Here is an 18318-nt window from a genome sequence, read left to right on the forward strand (position 1 = left end):
ACTTAATCAGCCATATTGTGAATCCAGGTGAGCTTCTATTTTATGGTGCATCCATTCATTATCAATAGTTGGTGGTACATTAAGATGCAAGGTTGAAGTGAGGTGTGTATGTTTGATAAAGGAATTTCCTACGCCATTGGAGCATCATTTTCCAGCAGTACTCGCATAGGTGTCTCAGTCAGCTCAGTGGTGAGCCCTCCCAATATTCGATCAAAATAAATGCAAAACATATTTGCACATCTGTTATTTTTGACATGAAATCAAATGATGCAGCTGTTTCATATCGTTATAGCAAATGACATGTTATTCTACTGATGAGATGGAGCTGTGTGTAAATTAATTTGGCCCATTTAAGCCTAGAAAGTCTAAAGTGATGCAAGTAAACTCAGCCAGGGAACTGTGCAGATTGGAGTAGAGTTGGCAGGTTAACGTTCCAACGTTTCTAAGACTGTTTTAGATTTGTCCTTAATCTGAGTTAACATCCTGCTTTTACTAAACAAATAAAGAATGACTGTAATATGTTCAAATGATCTGTTCGTTTTGTTAACTGTTGTGTTGTATTATGCAGTTGCTCCATGAGGAGCTCACTTTACAGTGGGTTGTCAGCAACACAAATGTGCGAGAGGCAGCTTTACAGCAGGCTTGGTTTTTCTTCCAGCTTATGGTAAGCGTTGGTCATGTTTCAATATTCCTGCACCACACTAGTTCACTCAATTAACTTGAAGTGGGGCAGAAAATTTATGACTCAAAGCCTGATATATAAGCAGCTATTCAAGAATATTTGAGTGTTTCTAATTCTGCAAGCAGCCTGCATAACGAGAAAATTGCAGTGGTTTAGTCAGAATCATTATTATTCACAAACATCCCACCCGTACTAAAAACGGGAGATGTAGTGTATCAGAATCTGACCAGGGGCAAAAATAGATTGTTTAACTTTTTGCGGGTTATCCCTCTGCTCAGTGAGTGTTCGGATCAGTTCCTAATGAGAAATTATTAACAAGCCTTTCTTATAGAACATAGAACAGTACGGCCCCACAGTGTTATGCCAACCTATTATCCTACTCTAAGATCAAACTACCCTGCACACCCTACATTTTACTATCATCCATGTGCCTATCCAAGAGTCGCTAAAATGTCTCTAATGTATCTGACTCCACTACCACCGCCGGCAGCGCATTCCATGCACCCACCACTCTCTGTGTAAAGAACCTACCTCTGACATCTCCCCTATACCTTCCTCCAATCACCTTAAAATTATGCCCCCTCGTAATAGTCATTTCTGCCCTGGGAAAAAGTCTCTGGCTATCCACCCTATCTATGCCTCTCATCAACTTCTACACGTCTATCAAGTCACCTCTCATCCTTCTTCGCTCCAATGAGAAGAGCCCTAGCGCTCTCAATCTTTCCTCATAAGACTTGCCCTCCAGTCCAGGCAGCATCCTAGTTAATCTCCTCTGCACCCTCTCTAAAGCTTCCACATCCTTCCTATAATGAGGCGACCAGAACTGAACACAATATTCCAAGTGTGGTCTAACCAGAGGTTTATAGAGCTGCAGCATAACATCGCAGTTCTTCAACTCAATTCCCCTGCAAATGAAAGCCAACACACCATATGCCTTCTTAACAACTCTATCAACTTGGGTGGCAACTTTGAGGGACCCAAGATCCTTCTGTTCCTCCACGCTGCCAAGAATCCTGCCCTTAACCCTGTATTCTGGATTCAAATTCGACCTTCCAAAATGAATCATTTAACACTTTTCTGGGTTGAATTCCATCTGCCACTTCTTTGCCCAGCTCTGCATCCTGTCAATGTCACGTTGCAACCTACAACAGCCCTCCACACTGTCCATAACTCCTCCAACCTTTTGTCGTCAGCAAGCTTACTAACCCACCCTTCCGCTTCCTCATCCAGGTCATTTATAAAGATCACAAAGAGCAGAGTTCCCAGAACAGATCCCTGTGGAACACACTGGTCACCGAGCTCCAGGCTGAATACTTTCCATCTACTACCACCCTCTGTCAGCTAGTTCTGTATACAGACAGCCAAATTTTCCAGGATCCCATGTCTCCTTACTTTCTCAATGAACCTACCGTGGGGCACCTTATCAAATGCTTTCCTAAAATCCATATACACCACATCCACTGCTATACCTTCATCAATGTGTTTTGTCCCATCCTCAAAGAATTCAGTAAGGCTTGCGAGGCATGACCTGCCCCTCACAAAGCCATGCTGACTATTTCTAATCAAACTGTGCTTTTCCAAATAATCATAAATACTATCTCTCAGAATCCTCTCCAATAATTTACTCACCACAGAACTAAGACTGGCTGGTCTGTAATTCCCAGGATTATCACAATTGCCTTTCTTGAACAAGGGAATAACATTTGCCACCCTCCAATCATTTGGTACTGCTCCATTGGATAGTGAGGACGCAAAGATCATCGCCAAAGGCACAACAATCTCTTCCCTCGCTTCCCGTAGTAACCTTGGGTATATCCTGTCTGGCCCAGGGGACTTCTCTATCCTCATGTTTTTCAAAATTTCTAGCACATCCTCCTTCCTAACATCAACCTGTTCGAGCATATCAGCCTGTTTCACCCTGTCCTCACAAACTACAAGGTCCCTCTCACTGGTGAATACTGAAGCAAAGTATTCATTAAGGACCTCCTCCAACTCTACACATAACTTCCCTCCATTATCCCTGATCGGCCCTACCCTCACTCTGGCCATCCTCTTGTTCCTCACATGAGTATAGAGTGGAGTTTTCCTTAATCCTACCCGCCAAGGCTTTTTCATAACCCCCCCCAGATCTCCTAAGTCCATTCTTCAGTTCCTTCCTGGGTACCTTGTAACCCTCTAGAGCCCTGTTCGATCCTTGCTTCCTCAACCTTAAGTAAGCTTCCTTCTTCCTCTTGACTAGATGTTACACATGTCTTGTCATCCAAGGTTCATTCACCTTACATCCCTTCCTTGCCTCAGTGGGACAAACCTATCCAGCACTCGTAGCAAGTGTTCCCTAAACAGCCTCCACATTTCTGTCATGCATTTCCCTGAGAACATCTGTTCACAATTTATGCTCCGCGGTTCATGCCTAATAGCATTGTAATTCCCCCTCCCCATACTTGCCCATACCGTCTGTTCCTATCCCTCCCCATGACTATAGTACAGGTCTTGAATTTAGGCATCTCACCATTACCTATGAATGTCATGAACTGATCCAGCACAAGGTCTGATACTGACTGACATATCACACCATTACACAGGGACTGATACAACATACCATTACATAGAGACTGTCACTGACTGGCACAACAAACCATTACATGGGGTCTGATGCAGAATCCATTACAAAGAAACTGTAACTGAATGCTGCAAAAAACATCACACAGAGACTGTACTGACTGACAGATCGCCCCATCACACAGAGATTGTCACCAACTGTTGGAATCCCCCCCCTGCCCCATTACACTGGGACTGTCACCCCTCTTACAGCGGGGCTGTCACTGACTGTCAGATCACCCCCATTACTCTGGGACTGTCACCAACTGTCGGACCACCAGGGGCTGTTAATGTCAGCTAATCAACGAGCCCTAAACATGACTGTTAGAGGTTCTCTTCACTCTGAGTCCTGCCTCTGAGGGAGCTGGATCAGTGTTAAGGACTCTCAACATGTAAGTAAAGGGTGACTTGGTGATGGGATTCTGGCCTCTGTGGAATTATTTCAGTGCAAGGAAAGATTTTTTTACACACAGAGTGGTGGTACCTGAACACATTGCCAGGGGAGGTGGAAGAAGCAAATGTGATAGCAACATTTAAGAGGAAATTAGACAGACATGTGAACAGGCAGGGAATAGAAGAAGACTGACTGCGTGCAGGCTGATGGGATTAGTTTAGAATGGCATCATGGTCGTCACAGACATAGTGGGCCAAATGGTCTGTTCATGTGCTGTACTGTTCTATGTTTTATTGCCCAGTGTCACTGCAGTTCAATTATGCAAAATCAGTGTGACTTGCTATCTTTAAATTATGAAAGAGAACAGAAGAGACAAATACTTAAGTTCTGTGAAAAATCATCTGTTGTGTAAGATTTCTATTTAAATTTGTTCATTTCTATTTAGACTTGCCTTTATCACCAGTGACAGCGCGGATGATTACTCAGACCATTGCTAGCAGGAGTGCTGGCTGAGATAGTGGGAAAAGTTAAACTAGAAAATATTGGACTTTCATCTGGTCTCTCCAGTACAATAGCACCAGTACCTCATGGAGTATGGATTGGATAATCAGTCCTGCTTGCTGTAGATAATCAATGAGCGACTCTTGGAAAGTGAACCTGTGTTAATATTAGCTGAAGATAAGATAGGCTCAGTCATCAATCCCTCTGCAGTTAAACAAACTGTCAACACTCTCTGCTGACAGGAAATTGCAGTTATGGCTTGATCCTGTTGATTCTGCCTTTCTTATTATTCCCATGGATGAGATTGGGAAGTGTTTGATTGGCTTGCATTGCACGTTCAATGATGCTGTGCTTTGGTACTTAAGTATATGGCTCCATTTGCATTAGATTTTCTAATTTGTTCACATCTGATGTTTCACCTGTGGGGATATGCCTGCCTCATCAGTCAACATTTTCCCTATGGTCCTGCATGAAATTAGCATCTCACCATGTGGGAAATTGCATCACACCTCCTATTACATAGGAATGTAGGACTTATTCTATCACTTTGTGACTAATGCATTGTGGCTGCTCACCAATGAGTTTGAGAGTTATGTGTAGTTATATTCTCTTTCTCTTTACCCTTGTACAACAATGGTTTTAGAGTTTTTTTTTTAATTTGTTGATTTTGTACACATTTGAAATAGGTAAAAAGTATGGGCCATCATCTCCACCTTTCAGACAGGTTTGAGGCCCCGAGGAAAATGAGATTCCCGGAGAGATTTGTGGATGATATTACAGCTTTAGTCAGCATGATTACTTCAGACATTGTCAGCAGGTTCCACAAGGTAAGTGTTGCACCGTTTTTAGTATAATGTAACATATTGCACAAATCAAACATGTCGCTGAACTCCAGGGAGCAGGGGAGTAGTTGCATTTCTCCAACACTGTTTGGGTGTTGATGTGTTTCTAACTGTAGCTTACGCAGAATATTATAAGCTGTTGTTTTGGTAAACAGCTTCTAATGCTGTGAATGGATTTAGTGTCATGAGTATTTGTGATATTCCTCTTCTGTGTGTATGGGCATCTTTTTCAGGATATTGAATTGGTGGAACGGTTGAATACCAGCTTGGCATTCTTTCTGAATGATTTACTCTCCCTGATGGACCGAGGATATGTTTTCAGCCTCATCCGCATGTACTACAAGCAGGTATTATCTTGAGTACTAAAGCCACTGGAATTGCTAGCTGAGTTTCCGCCTCTGAAATAGCATGCAAGAGACCCGCTTATCTGTGTATCTCTGGGTGATTTTACTTGGGTGGGAATTTACATTTATCTGACACTTGGGGTTGCTGCATCCTACTGGAAAATGGAGAAACATAAAAACCTGAAGTTGCTGTACAGTGAAGACTTCCATTACTTTTTAATGTCCCATTAGGTGGAAGCACATTTAAACATCAGACAAGACTAAAATATGCACAAGAGTCTGAAGGTTTTAATACAGTCTGTCCCTTGTCCATTACAAAATCAATTTTCGCTCCTGGATATTCATACCTTAATATTTGACTCTGGTGCAGACTGTGCATGAATGCTGAGCACTTGAGCAAAAATGTCGGAGCTGGAGGATATCAGCATGGACAGGCAATTTCATTTATAGCTCAAATGCAAAACATGATGGATGCTGAAAATCTGAAATGTATAGAAAATACTGGTAGCACTCAGCTTGTCAGTGAATATCTAGGCAGAGAGAAACAAAGGTTAATAGCTCAGTCAGTGATCTTTTCTTTTGAGAATTGGAACATTTGAAGTTCTGTTTAAACATTTGTCTGTTTCCAAATCCATTATCAACTTTTATATTTCATTTTCTTCCCTCCATTCAACATTTTCCAAGTTGTTGACCAAACTTGGCAAAAATGTGAAGGAGGTGAGACAACAACTAATTTGATTGACAAATGACGTCAAGGGATTTCTCCACTGCTAATATCGAATCTATGTTTGGCATCATCAATAAATTGTAGAAATGGCAGGATAGCAGACAAAAAGGGCACTACCTAATATCACGTGAAATAATTGTCTCTAATGTACTTTCTATAAAGCAAGCATTTGTCAATCTATGTATTTCTAATTCTACAGCAAATAAATCACAAATAATTCTTTTCTCTTCATTCTGCTTTGGTAATTGTTTAAGTTAAGTGTCAGGATAAATGGGTAGAGGGCACTAATTATTTGAGCATATACAAGAGTCACTTATGAACATTGGAATTGAGAGTAGTGTTGGGAGCTGTGCACATGCAATATTTCACTTTGTGAATCATTCTAACATGAGTAAAGGTTCTGGTCTCCTCCTTCATCAAATGGTTGTTAGAAGTTGACCGTGACCTGATCTTGCCATGTATAGTACAGGCCAGAAATTGAACTCCCGTCACATGGGAAATGAGATCTGATTTTGATCAATACTGAGCTATGGTCTGGCAACATCTAATTTAAAAACTTGATTCTATGTCAGTCAATTTAATGCATTCAAGATTATTGAAGAGGTAAGGGAGCAAATTGCGGAGCCATTGACAAAAATTTTCCAGGCCCCTGTGAACACAGGATTAATCCCACACTGGAAGATTGCAAATGTGATGCCATTGTTTAAGAGAGGGGCAAAGAATAACCAAGGAAGTTGCAAACCTGTCAGCTTGACATCATTCATGGGAAAATTAATGGGAGCCATAATATGGAATAAGATAAGTAAACATTTAGAGAAAAATACTAGACAGTCAACATGGCTTTGTCAAGGGCAGGCCATGTCTGACCAATTTAATTAAGTTATTTGATGAGGTGACACAAGCAATGAATGAGGGTAGTGCTGTGGATGTTATATATTTGGACTTTCAGAAAGCATTTGATATGGTGCCACGGGGCAGGTTGAGTAGCAAATTAGAAATGTTTGGGATTGATGGGTACCTGGCAGCATGGATTAGAAATTGGCTAAAAGATAGGAAAGATGAGGATAGGCATAAATGGGCATTTCTCAAATTGGAGACGAGTTGAAAGTGGTATTCCCCAGGGATTGGTATTGGGACCCTTCCTTTTTCTGATTTGTATGAATGATTTGGATTTGCATTTTGAGGGCAAAATCTCTAAATTAGCAAATGATTCTAAGCTAGGAAGAATAGTGAATTGTGAGGATGATGCTGACCTACTTCAGAGAGACATTGTCAAGTTGACCAAATGGGCAGACACCTGACAGATGAAATTCGATGCCGAAAAATGTGAAGTCATGCATTTTGCTGGAAGAAAAATGGAGCAATGATGGGCAGGGTCAATGGTACAACTTTGATGGGCGTTCAGCAGAGATGAGCAGAGGAACTGTGGGGTTCATATACATAATTCTCTGATCGTACAAGTTGAAAAAGTTGTTAGAAGGCTTATAGGATCTTTGTTATAAATAAAGGCCTAAAAACAAGCAAGGAATTGCTACTAAATCTCTACAAATCATTGGTCAGGCCACATTTGGAGTATTGTGTTCAGTTCTGGGCACCTTATTTAAGGAAGAATGTTAAAGCCTGGGAGAAAGTATAAAGGAGATTTATGAGAATGATACCAAGAATGAGGGATTTTAGACGCCAGAAAAGATTAGAGAAATTGGGGTGCTTCTCTTTGCAGCAGAGAAGATTAAGAGGTGGCCTCATTGAAGTGTTCAAAATTATGAACAGTTTTGATGGGGAACGAAGAATATTCTGTTTCCACTGGTTGGTATATCAGTAACTTGGGGCACAACTTTGGATCTATCAGCAAGAGAGCTAGGAGCGAGATAAGGAGAAACTTCTTTAGTCAGAGAGTTGTTAGGACTTGGAATGCACTGCCTGGAAGAGTAGTAAAGGCAGATTCCATAGGAGGTTTCAAAACGGAGCTGGATATTTGTTTGAAAGTCATGAATTTAGAGGGCTGTAGAAATAGGGCTGGAGAATGGGATGAGCTGGGTAACTCTTTCAGGAGCTGGTAAAGACATGATGGGTTGAATAACCTTTTGTATTGTAAAATTCTATGCTTCTATGTCAGTAATGATGAGGTATGGGGAGTTTTGTACCTTGGAGTAGCTCAGGATCAGTGTCATTTCAGGTTTGAGTTAATGCTGTCTGTATTTTTTCTTGCCCTTTTCCTTTCTAAAGGTCAATAATAAACTGCAGAGTTCACAGAACCCAAATGCCCTCATTGCTCTGCGACTGGACTTCATTCGCATTATCTGCTGTCATGAACACTACGTCACACTAAATCTCCCATGCAGCACCCTGTCTCCTCCTGCATCTCCATCCCCATCAGTCTCCTCAGCCACCTCCCAGGTAAGATTGAATAGTGTGGCACCAATAAGAATTTCAAATGCAAGTTTAAGGTAAATGGCAAAAGAACTACAGTCAGGGCGAGAATTTATTTTACCCTGCAAATTATCATGATTGGGGATGCACTGGTTGGCAGGATGACAGAAACCGATTCAGTAATAATTTTCAAGAAAGACTTGAATAAATCAATGAAGGAAAAAGTTTACAGAGCTGAGGGAAAGAGCAGTGGCATTTGGGACTGATTGGATGTCTCTTTCAAACGGCAAGCACAACAAGTCGAATGGCCTCCTCTGTTATATTTTCCATGGTCTTCAACGTATTAAACAAATGCAGAGTTTCTCTTTAGCTTCTTTCAGGTATAATTTGGGAAGGGGTTATAATTGGTTGTATTGACATTACTAGAAGATAGAGGTGTAACTGAAAAACTGTGTAAATCACATTTAAAAATCCGTCAGTAGTTTAGACTTTTCTTTTTACTTTAGCTGAAGCTGGCAGATTAATTTTTAAAAATGAGCTGATTACTTTGCATTTTCCAAAGGCATCATTGTTCCTTTTAATGTTCATCCCATCTCTGCTGACAATGTGTTCACAGATGTCTACCTGTGCTGTTGTTAGATCAGGATCCAGAAACTTCATAAAAGAGCACCCATTTTCAAGTTGTGCATAACCGTTCTGGTATTAGCTAGCTCCCACCTCGCTTCATTAGCAGTTTTTCACTGCGACGCCAGGTGCTTCATTCAGGCAGGTTCTTTGGCTGACCCTGTCCTCTCCTGATGCCCATAGCCGTAGTTTTGAGAAGGGGGTCACTGAGTAGCTTTAACGAGAGGAACACTAGTTGCTTTTATTTTCAATTTAACCCAGGGCCAATTGCTCAGCTGAAGTCAGCAAAACCAGTACAATGAGGTGAATCTCGAACCTTCAGTGTAGATGTCTTGATCCTCACTGAGCCAGCTTAATGTCTAAGCTATTGTGTCTTTGAGATCATTGTATGTGATTTACTAGTACTACTCCTGGATATGTCTATATTGAACAACTGTAAAGACCCTATCTTAAAAGCAGCACAGACGATAAGTTCCTTTGCCACAGATTAATCTACTGTTGATCCTTGGGTCATTCCTCCTCTCTTGGTTGAATTCTCAAATTTGTTGCCTGTGAGCTATGTGTCCTACACTTCTGAAGGACATTTGTAAATAATAGTCATTGGGCGCAACAGTTTCAACTTGCAAAACTACGCTGTGAACCCATCCTGGCTGGCATGAGCATTCATGGTGGGCTTGAGATTTTGGTCCGATGGGTAAGGTGGCAAGTGGATGTTGTAGGCTGCTTCTGAGATACGGCTGGCTGAAGTCTGAGAGCCAGGTTATCTGCACATCTTATTAATCAACTAGTGATAAATTGCTCGATAAATGTAAAATATAATTTCAAAAATGATTAACTAATCATTCTTGGAATAGTGCTAAGTAGGGGCTAAATTCTTTTCTAACAAAACAAGTGTGGAAGTAAAATTATCATGTGAGAACATGTTTCATGAACTGTATTTGACTTGTGCCTGACTGGAATTCTACTTCATTCTGCAGAGTTCGGGCTTTTCCACACTACTTCAAGATCAGAAGATAGCCAACATGTTTGAAATGTCTGTACCTTTTCGACAACAGCACTTTCTCGTGGGATTACTGCTGACTGAACTAGCTTTGATCCTAGAACCTGATGTCGAAGGGTAAAAGCTACTCATTCTCGCTTATCAAACAGAGTGAAGGCAATGATATTTATGTGGCGTAAAACATTCAGATGAGTGCCCCTTTTGGTACATGATTGTATTTATGCCAAAGCAGAGACCAATAAAGAGGCTCAGAAATGCATCTCCAATCACTGTCTGGAAACCTCAGTATGTGAGCATTGGCTGAGGATTGAGCATGCTTTGATAGCTCCAAAATTGCTACTGGTTCTTGAGGCTCATATTGGGAGCTATAGCCTGTTGAGCACAACACGGGAGGATCCTTATTACCTCTGTAGCTTTCAGTAGAAATGTCAAAACCATTGGGAAAAGTGATGAAAAGATTGAGGAACGAGCATATTTGAGTCGCTCCAGCCTCTGAGTGAAAAGAAGTGAAGTAAGTGGTTTACTAACCCATCAGAGGAGCACAGGTTTTCCTTTACTGTGCTGTATTAGTAATTTTGACAGTGAACTTGCATCTGTGTAGTGTCTTATAACTTCTCCCAGGAAGTCCCAAAGCACTTCGCTTACAAGTCTTGCTGTATACCTTAAACTCATCCTACAGTCAAGCCCTTTTTTTTTTAATAAAACTTATCTTTGTTGATACATGTGGGATCTAAACACTGGCAGAACGACAGTTGTTTGGCCATTAAACTAAAACTACACTTCAAAGTAATTGTAGTATGTGAAACCCATTGGGACATCCAGAAAAATGTAAGAAAACAGTAATTAAATGTAAACTTCCCAGCATCACTAGATGTAATGATATTGTGCCGAATGAACAAAGGTCTACTCTCAAATTGAGTGCCACAAAGAATTTATCACTGAGGCATTGTGTGCCAATGATTGCACTGGGCAGTAATGCCTGCAAAATGGTGCGTTGTGGCTTACTGCTGCCCAGCTGAACCAGATAATTCCGTAAAGATTACAGAATGTTTGTGTCTTTGTGGGATACTATTGACACACGTTAGTTTTACAGATATAACCACGTAACGAGGTACTATGTAATTACAGATTACTATGTAATTACAACTGTTTTTACTGTCAGGTACTTGTCATGGTTCAGACGGAGGCAATATGAAGGCAACGTCCAGTATTTGTGACAACACTGGTGGACCATCAGAAGGTTCACTGTTGCAGTCTATGGATAGGTTAACCTTTACGTGTGTACACTTTATTATTCCAGATTGTTCTTTCTGCATAAAAAAGCAATTGGTGCAATCCATAACCTAATGTGCAGCCACGATGCAGACCCTCGGTACACTGATTGCGAGGTGAAAGCCCATGTTGCTAAGCTGTATTTGCCACTAATCGGCATTGTTATGGACACCCTGCCACAGCTGTACGATTTTACAGGTAGGAAAGCACTTTACAGTTTCACAACATCATGGAGGATCTAGGTTAACAACAATTTGAGAACAGGGTATTGTGTGGATTTGATCTTCTCCACTGTTTAGAGAAGACATGGATCTTGCCATAAAAAGTTCAGAGCCACAAGGATAGCTTGCATTTATATAAATTCTTTTAACTCGCTGTACAGAATCAATCTCTGACAAAGTTTAAAACAAAACTAAACAACTGGTCAAAGAGAGCAGTTTTAATCAGTGTATTCAAGGAGGAGAGAGGCAGAAGGATTTAAGGTCTAAGTAATCGAAAATACGGCCACCGGTGGTGGATGGCAGAATATCATGAATATACAAGAGGCCCAAGGTGCTAACATACAGAAGTTTTTGCTGGTAGTGGTGCTGGAGGAGATTATGCAGATAGAAAGGGGCAAGGTCGTAGAGGAGTATGAGATTTACCTGGGACAGACAAACCTGGGAATAAGAAATCCTTATCGGAGCAAGGGTGTGAGCATCAGGGAAATTAGGAAGAAATCTAAAGGATTACAGCCTTCAAAACGCCTGAATGAGGAAAAAAAATGAGGCTTGAGTGTTGAATTAAAAACTAAAAAGGTTACAATCAGTGATGAAAAGGTGGTGATTGTGTGTTTGTGAACAGTGTCTGTAGTAGTGGAGATTACTATCCATTCGTGTTATATCCTGACAAAGACTGCCTTACGGTCTGCATAAATTTCTAAAGCAAATTCCCTTTCCCAGCAGAAAATGGTAACCAGAAGGGCCGGCTGACTGCCTCAGCAATGGATGAAGTGGATACTGAGAACAGCAGCATGATCAGTCAGACAATCGCCATGGCAATAGCAGGGTCGCCTGTACCTCACCCAAACAGAAGCTCCCCATTCCAGCTTCCAGTTATGGTAGGACATCAATCAGTATTGGTAGAGCAGCTGGATGAGTTTGTTTCCACTGAATTTATTTCTTTTTTTTTGTTTCTGTACAATGAGCGTGTTAAACACACAGGCAGTACCAGGCAGCCTCTTGGTGAGTCAAGTACTTGGTGTTTCTCAGACAAATTGACTGTTGCAGATTGTAATCATAGCTGAATCGGGTATCTCTGCCCATCCCCCTACTTCAATTGTCTTTGTCCCAGTACGTTTATCCATTGTGCAATTGGAATCAAATTCAACATAGTATTAGTTTTGCAACATTCATATATATACTGAGGACTGAGTCCGATGTTTTCTGACTCAAGCAGAAAATGTCAGACCTCCTGAAAATATTTTCCTGTTTGAATATCCCTTCTCTACTGTGCAAGCTGGCAAGTCATCAATCCACTGTAACAGTGTGATTGTGAACGTTCTGTTTGGTTGCACTATAAAAATCAGTGCTGAAGATAGGGAAAAAGAGAATTTTTGAACCAATTCATCAGGTTCCAGATGATTGATGCGCAGAATGTAAAGGTAGCTGAGTTAAACACTTGGAATCAGTTGAAGGACATTTCAATTCTCTAATGGGTGTTGGGGGGGGTTTCGGATTTGTTTCAGGCTGACATGTGATTGAATAATTTTACTCATTTATATTGTTCTTTGTCCTCCATTCTCATGAAGGTAGGTAAGATTGGAAATCCACTGGGGCATTGTACAGTGGAAACATCCAAATCACGGTAACAATCTGCAGTATTAGCAGAGCACAAGCAGAATATTAGCTTGCCAATACGCCATACACTAAGAATTGGTTTCAACTAATCTTTGCTTGGGTGCAGGTGAAAGGAATTGTTTTAATTGACAACATTTTCTATTTTAGCCAAAGTCTCTGATCTCCATTGATAAATGAGGTGGGATCTGTTGAAAACATACAGAATTCTGAGAGGCATAGACAGTGTAGCTGGGTGGGGGGAGATGTTTCCACTTGCTAGTGGGGTAGGTAGCCAGGGGTGCAGTTTTAAAGTAAGGAGCAGGAGGTTTAGAGGGAATTTCAGGGGCAAAGAAAATTCACGCAGAGGGTTGAGGGTATCAGGAGTCCACAGACTGAAAGGGTGATAGTGGCACGAACCCTAAAGACATTTGAGAGTTATTTAGCTGAGCATTTTAAACACAGTAACATATAAAGCTACAGGCCAAGTGCTGTAAAATGGGAGTAGAAATGGATATTTGATGACTGGCACTGAAATGATGGGCCAAAGGGTGTCTTTCCACGCTGTAAAAACTCCATGATACTGAATTACTAGCCTTTCTAAAAACAGTCTGTACCATTTGCCAACTGCATCCGGTACTACTGAATTCTTGGATGTAATAGATGCTGCAGTTGGGTGACTTCTAATGTAAGTTTCTCTGTCTTTGTAGCCCAGCCGGCAGTATTCCACCTTGTCAGCCGAATCAAGTCGCATCCTTCTCATCTGTTTCCTGTGGGTCCTGAAGAATGCGGATGAAGGGATCCTACAGAAGTGGTTCACTGACTTGTCAGTGTTCCAGTTAAACAGACTATTAGACTTGCTAAACCTCTGCATATTCTGCTTCGAATATAAAGTAAGCATGCAGAAGAGTGGAGATGTGGGGCCTGTGATGTGTGAGTGGGTGTCTGCGGCTGCAGTTCAATTTCAGTATTGGCCCTCAGTTTCCACTGCCAAATTCTGATTTGCAGTGTATTAAGATGCATGATGTATTTATTATCACCGCTTCAGCCTGCCCAAAGCTGACTCTTCTGTCCTTCCTGCTTCCTCCTCCCACCCCTGCCCTCCTCAGCTGATGCCGCCATCCAGGACCCAACAGGCACAACTCGGGCATCCCTGAAAAACCCTTCCAGCCTCATCAAAAGGCCCCAGTGTTCCTGCCAATGGTGGCTCTAGGCTGTCCTTGCACCCCCACCCCTCCCAGCTCCCTGACCTGGCCACAGCTAACGATGTTCACAAGCAACTCCTTTAATGCCAGCACTGACTTTAGTGAGTCTATCAGCAGCATATATGGGAGAGAGCAATTCTGTTTGGAAGAACAGTTCTTCGCTATTTACTTCCATTCTATGTAGAGGGACAACTTCTTTCTGTTCATCCCCATGACTGCTTTCTCCCAGGCACTTTAGGGATTTTGAGGTGCATCTGCCTGGCATACCCCCGTGTTGATCAGGATAACCTGTGGGCCTGGTGCCAAATATCTTGGCCTTTGTTTCCTCTGGCCCCTAGGCTTAGGGTCATTATCTCATCATTACCTATTCATGTATCTGTCCATATCTTGTCCATTTTCATCCTTGCTTTGTTTTACAGTATATGTTTCTTAATAAAGTAATTGAGCCTTTAGTCATCCTTTTACTTTATTCGGTGGGGAAGCCTCCCAGTTGGATCTGGCATGAGACATGTTTGCCATTCTATTAACATTTTGGCTCTGTTTTCTGAACAATATTTAATTATGTGATCATAAAATTCTCTTGAAATAGAATTAAAAGTTTTGCACATTGTAAACAATCACTTTGCTGTAAGATTTAGTGAATTGTGTCTGTCTAGCTGCATTCATAGGTGGGATGACTTTATGGGAGAATTACTGTTAGCATGCTGATAGGCTGATGTAGTAAGAAAATGCAACTCCCTGTCTACTTGTCTGTTGCCACAGAAGATGCACCTGCATTTCTCCAAATAACGCAGGGCAAATTGCCACAAAAGCAAAACAATTTCAGCAAGTCCCTTAAATGAATGCTTCTGATCTGTTGATTTCAGGGTAAGAAGTCTTTTGAGCGGATTAACAGCCTGACATTTAAGAAATCCCAGGATATGAAAGCACGACTGGAGGAGGCCATACTTGGCACTGTAGGAGCTCGACAAGAGATGGTGCGCCGGAGTCGCGGTAAGTAAAACTCTGTTTAAATTCTCTCCCGTTAATAAGCATTTTAAGCATTCACTCATTACCTTTGCCTGCATGTGGCAGACTAGTGATTTTGTGCCAAAACATTGTTTTATTACATTTGGACTTTAAACCAATCCATTACTTTGTTCCATCTGATTCTGGCTGCAGTAAAGTGCTGCAGGCACAAGCTGCTGTTCTGTGCCGTGCTTAAGTGGCTGTTGTTCATGTGAGACTGGACAGTGAACGTCCTTTGCTCAATGCCTGCCTCCATCCCCTCCAAGTAATAGTAACTGGTAGCCATGGAACATACCAACTGATTTTCCATTCTGGATCACAGATGCACTGAGACTAACTGCAGAATCCAACTGAGGGGAATTATCCTACAACCTCCCAAGTTGCTTACTACTTCAACAACTTAACCATCTGAGCCACTGGGGAGGGAGCAGAGAAGTCAATGGTACATCAATGTCAAATGTATGCCGATCAGTGCACATTCCCACTCGATCCCAGTTCGTTCTCATTTTCTGGTTAAATGAAGCCAGAATGAACTGTTCTATCTCTTTATTCAGACCTTTATTAGAATTCAAGTAGCTGGTGTTGCAGCAGATGTTCATGCTGTAGTGTCACATCCTTGAATGAATGGAACAGCCTGTAAGTGAGACCATCAGTTAGTACATGAGATATTATTAAAAAGTCAAATATCAGTACTTTCTGTCGTGTCAGCATCTTATCAAACTCCAGCTGTGGTCTCCATTGTGTGGTGCATGTCAAAAAGAGCAGAATTGCTTAACTGATTCTGTGGCCCAGTTTTTGGCATGCAGTTTATGAACAGCAGTTCAGTTCATAGCCCCTTCTTTCAAACTAGCGGTATTTCAGTCATCATTGAACCCAGTACATTATTCAGGTGAGTTAATCAATTTGAGTGTATTTTAAATTAACGTTTGCTTTTTTTTTGGTTTAGAGACAGTTGATCAAAATCAAATATTCTCCAATTTGTTGTAGAGAGGAGCCCGTATGGAAGCCAAGAAAATGTTCGCTGGCGAAAGAATATCACTCACTGGAGGCAGAATGCTGATAAAGTTGACAAGTATGTGGCATTTCCTGCAGAATAGGAATATTGCATGTTCTCTCAACCCCCTCACCACCCCCACAGTTATCAATCAGATTGCAACCCTGCATAATCCTTCTTAGAACAAAAGTTTCAGCACAAAGGAGGTTTGCAAATAAAAGTTTAAAATCATGACTATAGTTATCCAAAGCTCTCGTTGGACTGCACCTGAAGTATTGGATTTTCTTTGGATTCCCATCTTAGGAAGGGTACAGTGCCTGAGAAAGTCTAACATGAACCTGGAATGAAGAGTCTACATTATGAGGATAGTATATATGCTGGGTAATTATCGGTGAAAAAGAGGGTTTGAGATAAATTGATTTAGGTCTTTAACATCACAAAGGGAAAGACTCTTGCCTTCAGTAGTGGAAAATAGAACAAGGGCATAACCTTATAATTCGAACCTTCTGTATTTTCTGACTCCCAACTTCCTAGCCTTCAGCTGTCAGTTGACCAGAATACTCTGCAGCCATCATCTTGCTTAATCACTCTCTTATCCCCACCCGTGATATATCTGCACCTACTGTCTCCTAACCAGTTAGTTTCTCATTATGATCCCCATCTTTGCTTACTTGGGTTTTACAGGTGCTGAGTTGATCTGCTCGATTGACTTAGTGCTCAAATCTGGTGATCATAGTCCTCACTCCCTATACCAAAACCTCCCTCAGCTCAAATACATCTTTGAAAGCAAGAATAAACTCACCTTCCTTATTTCAGTATTAACATCTCCATAAATTCTCCATCCTGCTGCCACCTGTCTTGCCTCTAGCAAAAAATGGAAGGAGTTAATGAATTTCTTTTTCACTCAGATTCAAACCATCCAATCCACTGCCTTTGCTCCTTCTTCCCCATGCTTCTCCTTTTTGCTCAAGATGCAAAGTTTATGAGAGTGTTTAAAAGGAAAATATAGATATTTTGAAGCAACGGATATTAAAGGATATGAAGAAAACCACAGAGAATCAGGACTGTAAAGAGCAATTGCAGCCGACAGGTTGCTGGACGATAAACAAAATAGATTTCTCCTGTTGCTTTTATTCCAGCTAGCCAATTTGCTTAGTATATCCATCTGAGTCAGATACACAGGCTGATGCTTTTCTCTCGCTGTCTGTCTTTCTCTCTCTCTCTCTTTCGCTGTCTATGTCTGTCTCTCTCTCTCTCTCTTGCGCTGTCTGTCTCTCTCTCTTGCGCTGTCTGTCTCTCTCTCTTGCGCTGTCTGTCTCTCTCTCTCGCGCTGTCTGTCTCTCTCTCTCGTGCTGTCTGTCTCTCGCTCTCTCTCGTGCTGTCTGTCTCTCGCTCTCTCTCCCTCTCGCTGTCTCTCGCTCTCTCTCCCTCTCACTGTCTCTCGCTCGCTCTCTCTCGCTGTCTCTCTCTCTCTCTCTCGCTGTCTGTCTCTCGCCCTCTCTCTCTCGCTGTCTGTCTCTCTCTCTCTCGCTGTCTGTGTCTCTCGCTGTCTGTCTCTCTCTCTCGCTGGCTGTCTGTCTCTCTCTCTCGCTGTCTGTCTCTCTCTCTCGCGCTGTCTGTCTGTCTCTCTCTCTCGCGCTGTCTGTCTGTCTCTCTCTCGCGCTGTCTGTCTGTCTCTCTCTCGCGCTGTCTGTCTGTCTCTCTCTCGCGCTGTCTGTCTGTCTCTCGCGCTGTCTCTCGCTCTCTCTCCCTCTCGCTCTCTCTCCCTCTCGCTCTCTCTCTCGCTGTCTCTCTCTCTCTCTCGCTCTCTCTCTCTCGCTGTCTGTCTCTCGCCCTCTCTCTCTCGCTGTCTATGTCTGTCTCTCTCTCTTGCGCTGTCTGTCTCTCTCTCTTGCGCTGTCTCTCTCTCTCGCTGTCTGTCTCTCTCTCTCGCTGTCTGTCTC

The 18318-nt window shown here is 41.9% G+C and overlaps 1 protein-coding gene across 11 annotated transcripts in view; it reads left to right on the forward strand.

Moving 5' to 3' along the window:
- LOC109928451 (dedicator of cytokinesis protein 7-like) overlaps positions 1-18318 on the forward strand; it is a 151758-nt gene that overhangs the window by 99730 nt on the left and 33710 nt on the right. For 5 of the 11 annotated variants that reach the window (XM_048617946.1, XM_048617948.1, XM_048617949.1 and 2 more), the window contains 10 exons: positions 569-664; positions 4862-5002; positions 5251-5364; positions 8315-8485; positions 10060-10199; positions 11383-11552; positions 12296-12453; positions 13879-14061; positions 15240-15366; positions 16369-16453. In XM_048617946.1, coding sequence (XP_048473903.1) covers positions 569-664; positions 4862-5002; positions 5251-5364; positions 8315-8485; positions 10060-10199; positions 11383-11552; positions 12296-12453; positions 13879-14061; positions 15240-15366; positions 16369-16453 — 1385 coding nt within the window. The remainder of the gene's footprint in view (positions 1-568; positions 665-4861; positions 5003-5250; positions 5365-8314; positions 8486-10059; positions 10200-11382; positions 11553-12295; positions 12454-13878; positions 14062-15239; positions 15367-16368; positions 16454-18318) is intronic. The other 6 variants (XM_048617947.1, XM_020528389.2, XM_048617951.1 and 3 more) reach the window with 2 other exon arrangements.

The sequence above is a fragment of the Rhincodon typus genome, chromosome 38 (assembly GCF_021869965.1).
Source record: "Rhincodon typus isolate 14 chromosome 38, sRhiTyp1.1, whole genome shotgun sequence".
Lineage (NCBI taxonomy): Eukaryota > Metazoa > Chordata > Chondrichthyes > Orectolobiformes > Rhincodontidae > Rhincodon > Rhincodon typus.